This window comes from Megalobrama amblycephala, linkage group LG17 (genome assembly GCF_018812025.1).
Source record: "Megalobrama amblycephala isolate DHTTF-2021 linkage group LG17, ASM1881202v1, whole genome shotgun sequence".
In the NCBI taxonomy this organism is placed as follows: Eukaryota; Metazoa; Chordata; class Actinopteri; order Cypriniformes; family Xenocyprididae; genus Megalobrama; species Megalobrama amblycephala.
In genome coordinates, this window is record NC_063060.1 from 9,064,612 (window position 1) to 9,074,738 (window position 10,127).

Consider the following 10,127-nt stretch of genomic DNA (forward strand, 5'->3'; position numbering starts at 1 on the left):
TTGAGTGTGTGGTTATTTGGAACAGACAGCACCAAAGTTCTCGTATGTAGAAAGTATGCTGGTTTTTGCAAAATGGCTCGGTCTACTACCTTCATGAAGTTGGCAAGCTCATAAAATGAAATAGGGTAGGGTTGGGGAAAATGCCCCCCTAAAGGCCTGTGTAATTTTTTAACACATTAAATTTAAATGTGTACAGATGTGAACTCATAGTTTTAGTGACAATGACATAAATGAAAAAATGTCCACAGTTTTCATGTTATTAGATTTATAACAAAAATTACATTTTGTATAAAATGTATAAAATTGGCTTTATACATGTTATATAAAATGTATAAAGCAAATTGCTTTATACATTGGCAGAGGCGGGCATGGCAGAAACAGGCCTGGGCCTTAGAGCATGGCAGAGACGGGCCTGGGCATTGGGCATGGGCAGACTTTGCAGGCAGCTCAGGTGACCACGGCGGTGCAGGCAGTTCAGGGTGCCAGGGCGGCGCAGCCTCTCTGGCCATAGCAAGGTACCTGGTCACTGATTTGCTACCAGTTACAATACCTACCCTATGTCTATTGTGATAACACCAAACGCTTTAAGAATGGAGCACACAGAAATACACATTCAAGTGGAGAATTCAATTTATTTACGTGAATATCAGTCTAACAACTGCTGACTAACTCTGAGGTCATTCACTCCACAGATTACCTAAAACCATTCAAGTCAAATAATAATAATAATAATGATAATAGTAAAATATATACAGTAAGATTGCCTTTTTATTATTAAAATATTAAAAACAAACAGTATAATGTACAATGTTAACTTTCACAGTCTGTGAAAAAACAATGATATAAAATAATACACTTTCCTGAAGCTTTGTGAATTTTCATATAGTCAGTAATTTTTCCATCTTCCTTTTTGTTCATTTGCATGAGAGCTGTGCATATGATGGTTTTATCAACTAAAGTTCACTTGATTTTGATCTAATTACAAGCCACGTCTGAAACCCTGTGTGTGCCCTGATGAGATATCTTAAAAGAATGCTGAACAGAAAGCAATGAGAGGGTAAACCGAGGACAATTTTCTAGTTTGTCCTGTTTAAAAATAGAATGAAGACACTAAAGACAAATGAGTTGTTTTAGGCAAATATAACAACCTCAAAAATGTGTAGACCAATTTACAGTATGTGGGCATCAATAACCAAGAAGATGCTGAAGTACACAAGTTAGTCAATACAAATGTAACATTTTATTATTTTTATATAATCACACTAGTATTAAAAACCCAGGTAGAGCAGCAGGTTGATGTAATCATCACATGTACAAATCAACTAGCAATGTATTTAATGACAGTCCACAATAAATTAGCTTTGGGAAATTCAGTTGAAAAAGCATATTTATACAGTACAGTACAGTACAATCATCAACGCACAGGAGTGTTTGGAAGCACATGGAAGTGTTTGAATTTGAAAGCAGTGTGTACCTATAAGTGCTCGGTGAAGAGCGTCATTGACTATTTACAATGTTTTTGAAGCGTTGATCATTGAAGCCAATCACAGACATATCTGTTGAGCGTTTACATATCTGTCTAGGACAGCTCAGTTGTTTCGCAGACACGCACATTCTATTGTCAGTTTGTGGTCAACAAAATATTTACAATAGTTGCTAACATCACTGAACATTTTATCCAAGAGGGTATGTTAACTGAATGAATTAAAAACCAGCTCGACCAAATCAAGCTGTGATAGCTGATACATGGTAGCTGGTTAGACCACATTGTATGCTGGTAACTGGATTTTGTCCCATTTTTTTTGTTAAAACTGTTATTAGATAGGGTTTGATGCATTTTTTGTTGCTGGTCACTGATTTAATTTAATATATAACAGCTGCCAGTTACAACACCTACCCTCTGTCTATTCTGATAACACCAAACCTACGCTTTAACAATGGAGCACACAGAAATACACATTCAAGTGGAGAATTCAATTTATTTATGTGAATATCAGTCTAACAACTGCTGACTAACTCTACAAGTGCACTAAGTATACCAGTTGTTTACTATATTAATACTTAGAGTATATTTTTTTAGTTCATGAAAGTATACTTTGAAGAATACTCTCAGTAAAAAACTAGTTTAGTAGTTTTATACTGCAAATTGTCAGTTTACTATTTATACATTCCTCAGTTTATTTATGCGAATATCAGTCTAATATCTGCCAAGTAATTGTGAACTCTGAGGCCACTGATTACCTAAAATAAATAATAATAATAATAATAAAATATGTACAATAAGATTGCTTTTATACTACTAAAATATTAAAAACAAACAGTTTTCTGTAGCTTTGTGAATTTTCATATAGTCAGTAATTTTTGTAAAGGTCCAGAGCAGGGACACTTTGGCACTATTTAACAAAACAAATTCAAGATATCAAAATAAATAAATAATAAAAAGTAAAATAAGTAAAAGTTACATAGTTGTACATCAGTGTATTATTGGTCTACTTTTAATTAATTTATAATAATAAAAACTAATCAATAATACTTTCAAATAATTCGTGATTTATCTCACACAAATAAACAAAAACAGCTTTTGTGCTTTTAATGAAGATATGTTAGAATAATATTCACATTTGAGTTTTCCTCTTGAATGTCTGTGTGTCTGTGTGCTCCATTCTTAAAGCAAGGGGTTTGGTTTATCAGAACCAATATGAAATATGTAAAAATAGGGCACAATATATTGTATAAAAATGAAGGAATTTTCTCTATTGTGTTTTGTGTTTGTATGTGTGTGTGTGTGTGTACGTGTGTGTGTGGCTTGTGGTGTGTTACCTGTATTTTGAATTGCACATTGTGTTGTGTTTTAGGGTTAAAAGACATGTCCTTAGGATAATGGAAAATTTCCAGTAGCTGTTATATCCAGTGGGCATATTTGTAATATATGTGCGATTTGGGGAGAGGTGATTTGTGTGGTTTTAGAATAATAATATCGCCCCTCCTGCCTATTATGACCAAATAATTTATTTACACACATTTGATAGCCCCATTCATTTGAAGCCAATATGTTTATTACACAGTTATGTTAAACAATCATATACAAACCAGAAAATACACATTCCATCCAAATAAATGTATTAGTCTATGTGGAAATTGATTTTTTCATCAACGTTATTTCTAAGCCTTAAGTGGCGCAAAATAAAGTGTATCACAGATTGCATCAGGTCATCTGTAATGAATCTGCTTGTTTTACACTCTTTGACCACCAGGTGGTATTGTGAGCAAATGAAGCCTGAGAACCCTTTTGTGAACCACTTGGCTGAAAAGCTTCAATGCTTCATCTCGCCATCACTAATTGTACTCCTGACCAAAAGTGTATATTTGTTTTTAATAGGTTATATTCACCAACAATTCTTACTTTGCGCGTAAATACTTTGTTTTGAATTCGGAAGCCGTAGGCAGAATGTGCCATTTTCTTTAAACTTGAATTTTGCTTATGTTTATGTTAAACAGGGAGCAAGGTAAGAATTTGTTGTTTTATTTGTTTTCTTTTGGGTTATTTAATGCTTCCCTTGTCAAGTTTTATGTTGGCCTGGCCCTCTCCTAAAGATTTGCTTCCTTTGTTTCTTTCTTTCTATTTGTTGAGGTTATTTTTGAATTGTTATTAAATAAATTAAGTAATTTTTGCTTAATTTGGTGTTTGTGGATTTTCTGGATCAGGGGATTTAAGTGACCATCAGTCATTTTTATTTCATTTATAATTTTTAATTTATTAACAATAATTCTTACATCCTCCTACCCTAGACAAACTGGGAGGTTCGTAACACTACATTTTCCATTATTTTTTGTACAGTGTTATACAAAATGTCTTGACAGAAAAGAAAATAACCATAACATCTTTTAACAGAACATATAACATTTTCCTTAAATCTGTTGTTACTTAGATTTATATGATGAACACAATTGTTCAAAATGATGAGATTTATAATTAAACATTTGTATGTTATTTGAGCATGCATCTATTAGGGGACTTTGTAAACATAAATGATGATGTGTAACAAAAATATCTTAAAGATTCCGCTAAGAAAAATAGTCATTAATAATACATTATTAGAATGAACACGGCAGCAATTACAAAATTAGTTTATATATAGTATTATTAATTAACTAAACCATTAAAATCGATTATTAGTAGACCTATGATTATACAACAATTCAAGTTACTTCATGTCTTAATTTTTTAAGTTCTCATTCCACTCCTTGAGTCACTTACTACAGGTTTATTGTTCTTCCTCGATATGTTTTATTTGATTATAACTTGATATGCTACTCTTCAGCTTCTATACATCTATCAAAAGTTTTATGTCCACTGTCTGTGAGTGTTTTAAAACAGAAGAAACATTGTAACGTACGTCTCTGATATAACCTAAAGGAGTCAGAGATCGCGGAGTGATACGAGAGACTTAAAAGTAGTACTCGGCTCATGATGATTATCTGACAGATAAGGACTTTCTATTTGTTATAGAGGAAGCCCCGTAAAACGCCTCTGATCGTTAGACATATGCTTTTAAATCTATCAGACTAATAATATAACGAATAAATGAAATTATTCTCATAAAGGTGTGTCCAATCCGCTTCCTCTTCTCTGTTCCCTCACTGCGGCGATGGAGAGCAACAGGTGCTCACAGGTGGGTTCGTGTTGTTCGTCCTCTGGACACCCTCACCGGGCGGCTCTGATTCTGGCCCGGGGTGGCAGTAAAGGAATCCCTTTGAAGAACATCAAGAATCTGGCCGGTGTTCCTCTCATCGGATGGGTCCTGAGAGCTGCCTTGGATTCAGGAGTCGCTGACAGGCAACTACGCTTTATATTTTCTTAATTGTTTAATATGACTTTAATATGTTTTTTGTTGTTCAATATATGTGTATGAAACAAACTGAAACGTTTGTGGTGGATATAAGTTTGTGGTCGTATTTAAAGCTCAAAATTAGGCTACAGTTACCATTAGGCTGTTTTTAGCAAGGACAGAATTTGATCCTGAATTTATTCTTTTTAATATGGAATCTTGTTTCCTCCACGGAATAAACGATATAAAACGCTAATCTCAAAATTCTAACTACTTCCAGCAATTACGAGTTTATTTCTCACAATTCTTACATTTTTAATTGTAGCCTATTTCAGCGAAAAAAAAAAAAAAAAAAAAAAAAAATACAAAAATAAGTCGGGGGAAAAAAGCAAATTTTTTCAATGTCGCAAATAGGATGCATTTTTATGTTTTTTATTCCGCGGCGAGCTTCCATCTTCTAGCTAAGATTAAAATAGCCTTTTAGTCTTAATTCTTGTCTTTAATGACTGGTGTTATGTGTGGCAGCGTGTGGGTTTCCACGGATCACGATGAAATTGAGCGGGTCGCAAAAGTCTGGGGCGCGAAAGTTCATCGCCGCAGTCCTGAAGTTTCCAAAGATTCTTCCAGCTCTCTGGAGACTATCCAGGAGTTCATCCGACTGAGACCCGGTGAGACAGACCTTCATCATTTATGCCTCGCAAACAAAACAAACAAACAAAAAAAAAGATCTGACTTGCTAACATATAGATGAGATTTTGTATTTCAGTTAAAAATACTATAGTAAAATATAGTAAATATAAGCTACTGTATATATTAGAGTATTTACAACACTTTATTAATGAATGCTACAGCATTAACTATAGTGAACTGATCAACTGTAATAAATAGTATAGGCTACTTTAGTTTTTACTGCAATAAACTGTAGTGTATATTGTAGTATAATATGCCCTATAGTTGTTGAAAACTTAGTACAGTATTGGGTAATGTAATTTGTTTATATTACTATTTGTTATATTACCACAACAACTATAGAATTAGCACAACAAATTAATTAAAGTACTTTACTATAGTATGGTTCAAAAACTCTATATTTACAATAAATTACTATAGTATTTTTTTCATGTGATGTATGTGTAGGATATATATCCTATATGTGTGTGTATATATATATATATATATATATATATATATATGAATTGACATGGAAACTATATATTTTTTATAATTTGAACAGAAAAAGAATATTACAGTGCTTAAAAACCTGCTAACTTTTATAGTATATTTAACAATGAAATTCATGTACATTCCTTTGAATGTAGTTTTATATGTAAATATATGTAACGTTAAATATTTTAGGAAGCAAAAATTATTAATTATAACAGAAAATTATATTTAACATATTGTCGAAATGTTGAGATGTTTTATTAGTAAGCAGTATGAATTTGTGTAAATTAAAGAGGGAGAACTGGAATATAGAGCAATTACAAACAATTAAAAGAAGTCAAATATTTAAGCCTTTATTAAAAACAATTTAAGACCCAGAAAGGCCTGCAGCTTTATTGTGTTTATCATTTATTTTCTCTGTATTTCAGAGGTGGACATCGTCTGTCATATTCAGGCTACGTCTCCATGCCTGCACCCTCATCACATCAGAGAAGCCCTGCAGATGATCACCGAACAGGGTTGTGACTACGTGTTTTCAGTGGTGCGCAGACACCAGTTTCGGTGGGAGGAGGTGAACGAGAAAGGTACAAACATCTCACAAACCCCATAAAGAAAACAACTGCAGATTTTTGCTTTGTATAAATTTGTCATCTAAGGACTTTTCAATTGATGTTTATGACACTCACTTAAAATCATATTGTAAAAAACAAAAGTAGGTCACATTAATATGCTTTGATCTCATATCTTGGATCTGTGGCACCTAACCCTGTGGCTATGATAATAGCAGGAACTACATCCGAAACGTTTTTCACTGTAATTAGGGAGTAAGAATCCGACTCCTCTGAACATCGATGTGGCGCACAGACCTCGACGCCAAGACTGGTGTGGGGAACTCTATGAAAATGGCTCTTTCTATTTTTATACGAGAAAAGCCCTGGAAAACGGCCTTGAACAGGTGAGTCATTATCAAACTATGGTGACAAACCTGTTCCTTCACTTCTCAGTCATGGAAATTAGAATAATTTAATATAATCAAATTTAAATTATTTCTTTGTGTGTGAAACAAACTAAAATAAAGTACAAAAGTCAAATGTCAAGATGTTCACAAATACTTCCCATCAGCTTTAATGGGACAAAAACATTTTGTAAATTGAGAAATCAACATGACCCATGAGAGCTCATGACCTCAAATGCTCTGCTTCAGATATTTTGATCTGTTCTGTTTGTTTTAGTTGGACAAGATCGCTTACTATGAGATGCTGCCTGAGCACAGCGTTGATATCGACGTGGACATCGACTGGCCTGTCGCTGAGCAGAGGGTTCTGAGGTGGGATATTTCAACAAACTCTGTGGCTGCTGGACAAAACACAATAATGAAGAAATAAATGCAGCTCTTTTCTGCAGGTTTGGCTACTTCGGCCAAGAGGAGAAAGCGGCGATCAGGCTGTTTCTGTGTAATGTGTCTGGCTGTTTGACGAATTGTCAGATTTACACATCGGTTTCGGGAGAGGACCTTGTGGCCATCAATGCTCGAGACGTGGCAGGCATACAGATGCTGCAGAGAGAAGATATAGAGGTGCAGTCATGTAGGCTGGCACAAATAATGGGGCATAGTACCTATACACTGTAATAAAAAATAAATTTAAAAAAATGCTAATTTTAACGGTAACATTTAAAGGCACAATATGTAAGATTTTTGGATTAAAATATCCAGAAACCACTAGAACAGTGTTAAACATTTTGTTGACTTGTGTAGTTACATTATCTCAGATGTTTCCAAGAATGTTTAAAGGGTTAGTTCACCCAAAAATGAAAATGCTGTCATTAATTACTCACCCTCACGTCGTTCCACACCTTCGTTCATCTTCGGAACACAAATTAAGATGATTTTGGATGAAATCCGATGGCTCAGTGAGGCCTTCCATTGCCAGCAAGTCAATTTAACACTTTCAATTGTCCAGAAAGGTACTAAAGACGCATTTAAAACAGATTCATGTGACTACAGTGGTTCAACCATTAATGTTATGAAGCGTCAAGAATACTTTTTGTGCGCCAAAAAACCCAAAATAACACTTTAATCAACAATATCTAGTGATGGGCGATTTCAAAACACTGCTTTACGAAGCTTTTGTTTTGAATCAGTGGTTCGGAGCGTGTATCAAACTGCCAAAGTCACGCCCCCCAGTGGTGAACCATTGAAATTTTGAAACACTTATCACATAACGAAGCTCCTAACCACTGCTTCGGAGAAATCCAGAGAAAATAAGCCATTTGAACCAAGACAGGGACCATGTCCGTGCATCGCCTAGTGACGTCATACCAGTACCAGGTTTCCACAACAAAACCCACCCAATTGCTACTCAAAACTAGCCCAATCACGTTTCACGGAAGGGTCCCCCAGTAAAAATCGTGTTCTGGGGGTAAAATCTGCGTTTTTGGCGGGATTCCCCTGGTAAAATTCACATTCCAAGGGCTAAATATCATATTATTTGGGGTCACTTCTACTTGCGGACATAAAAATCAACCTGTAGCAACAGTGTTAAAATAGCAACCAATTCCGTGGGAAAATCCTCCCACGATTCAGCACTCAATCTCGGCGTCATCAAGCTACGCCTTTGTTTTAAATAATGACCTCTAGTGGTGAAAAATTTACATATTGTGCCTTTAAGTCCCATAAAGTCAAAGTTCTGGTAACTACAGCTGCAGTTAATTTCACTTTTTTTCTATTGTGTAGGAACACGTATGAACACACATTCACAATCCATTTTATTCATTCATACATCTATTATTTTCAGTAGCATGCAACATTAAGATCAGAAGAACATGTATTAAGAAAGTAAACGGGGTCATTTTGATTTCCATGTTTCATAATTTTCATTAGGTGATCCTCATATCCAGCGTGAATGAGCCACTGTCCAGGGGTCTCCTGGAGAAAGTGGCCCAGCAGGCCAGATGTGGCCTCAGGATTGGAGAGCAGCAGAAAGGGCTTGAGGTGGAGCGGCTGATGAGAGAGAAAAATCTGCGGTGGGACGAGGTGGCCTTCATGGGTAAGTGTGTCATGTTGATATGAGAGATGCAAAGGTCCAAACGAATGGTATAAATAAACCTGGAACCACATGCAAAATAATCAAAGGTTTATTGAGCAGTCTGAGATGTTTTCCCTCACAGGTTCAGAAGCTGAAGATGTAGATGTCCTGTCTCAGGTGGGGCTGAATGGCGTCCCATGTGACGCACCTGTGGCTGATCTCATTGCAGCTAAATACATCTGCCAGAGACCCGGTGGCCACGGAGCCATTCGGGAGTTTGCCGAGTACATTCTGACGCTGGAGAAAAAGAGCACGTCACAGGTGCACCAGAATCGCATTGACAGGGCTCATTTTTAGAACGTTTCTGTTTTAAACAGTCAGTTTGTTGAACTTTATCTTTATTGTCCTTAGAGGCAATTCTTTTTGTAGACAGCAGTACACATTCATGTCCATACAGCAACACAATACACATTGGATAACACACATTTATAATAATGTTATAATCATTTAAAAACATAATAGCAGCAGGTATGTGTCCCTGTGATAACATGACATCAGATCTAATTTGAATAAAACACCTGTGCGTGTCTGTTTATCAAAAAACACAACTGCGTTCCAGTTTATCTCTTCAATTGATCTCTCTCTCTCTCTGTTTATTTACCAATTTATTCCTATGCAATACTCATTTACTTGTTGCACACCATTTTATGGTTTGTTTAATCTTCTTCTGTATGAAAGGGAGATGTCTTCATATCAGTGTCATCAAGGACAGTGTTGTGCATCAGGAGTTTTCCAATGAACTACATGTGTTTCATTTTTGCTAGTCAGAGGACATCAGGAAGGACACAGCTAAAATTAATCTGTAATGTTTAAGGTGTGATTCAGTTTATGTATGTGTGCATGTATATTCTACTTTTCAAAAGTTTGGGGTCATTAAGATTTGTTTTAAAGAAACTGATACTTTCAGCAAGGATGCATTGAATTGATGCAAAAAAAATCTTTTTCAAATAAAAGGTGTTTATTAAACTTTCTGATCTTTTTATAATTAATAAATCAGGTGGTGTTGGTTATATTTTCACATAATCATTGTTTGATCTGAATCACTGAA

At 35.2% G+C, this 10,127-nt stretch overlaps 1 protein-coding gene across 1 annotated transcript; it reads left to right on the plus strand.

Annotated features, from left to right (window-relative positions):
* The first annotated feature begins 3,323 nt into the window (after window positions 1–3,323).
* Window positions 3,324–9,479, plus strand: LOC125251691 (N-acylneuraminate cytidylyltransferase B-like). Its single transcript, XM_048164781.1, has 9 exons — window positions 3,324–3,506; window positions 4,606–4,837; window positions 5,355–5,497; window positions 6,422–6,577; window positions 6,815–6,948; window positions 7,226–7,320; window positions 7,398–7,569; window positions 8,875–9,040; window positions 9,162–9,479. Exons 1-9 carry the CDS (start codon window positions 3,482–3,484, stop codon window positions 9,374–9,376), a joined length of 1,338 nt encoding a protein of 445 aa, XP_048020738.1. The 5' UTR covers window positions 3,324–3,481; the 3' UTR covers window positions 9,377–9,479.
* Window positions 9,480–10,127: the final 648 nt, after the last annotated feature.

Bases quoted from the DNA above. Each gene is read 5' to 3' on its own strand.
- LOC125251691 (XM_048164781.1), top strand. From the start codon at position 3,482: ATGTTTATGTTAAACAGGGAGCAAG. The intron at 4,838-5,354 runs GCAACTACGCTT...TATGTGTGGCAG, and splicing joins GATTCAGGAGTCGCTGACAG to CGTGTGGGTTTCCACGGATC. The intron at 6,578-6,814 runs GTACAAACATCT...CACTGTAATTAG, and splicing joins GGAGGAGGTGAACGAGAAAG to GGAGTAAGAATCCGACTCCT.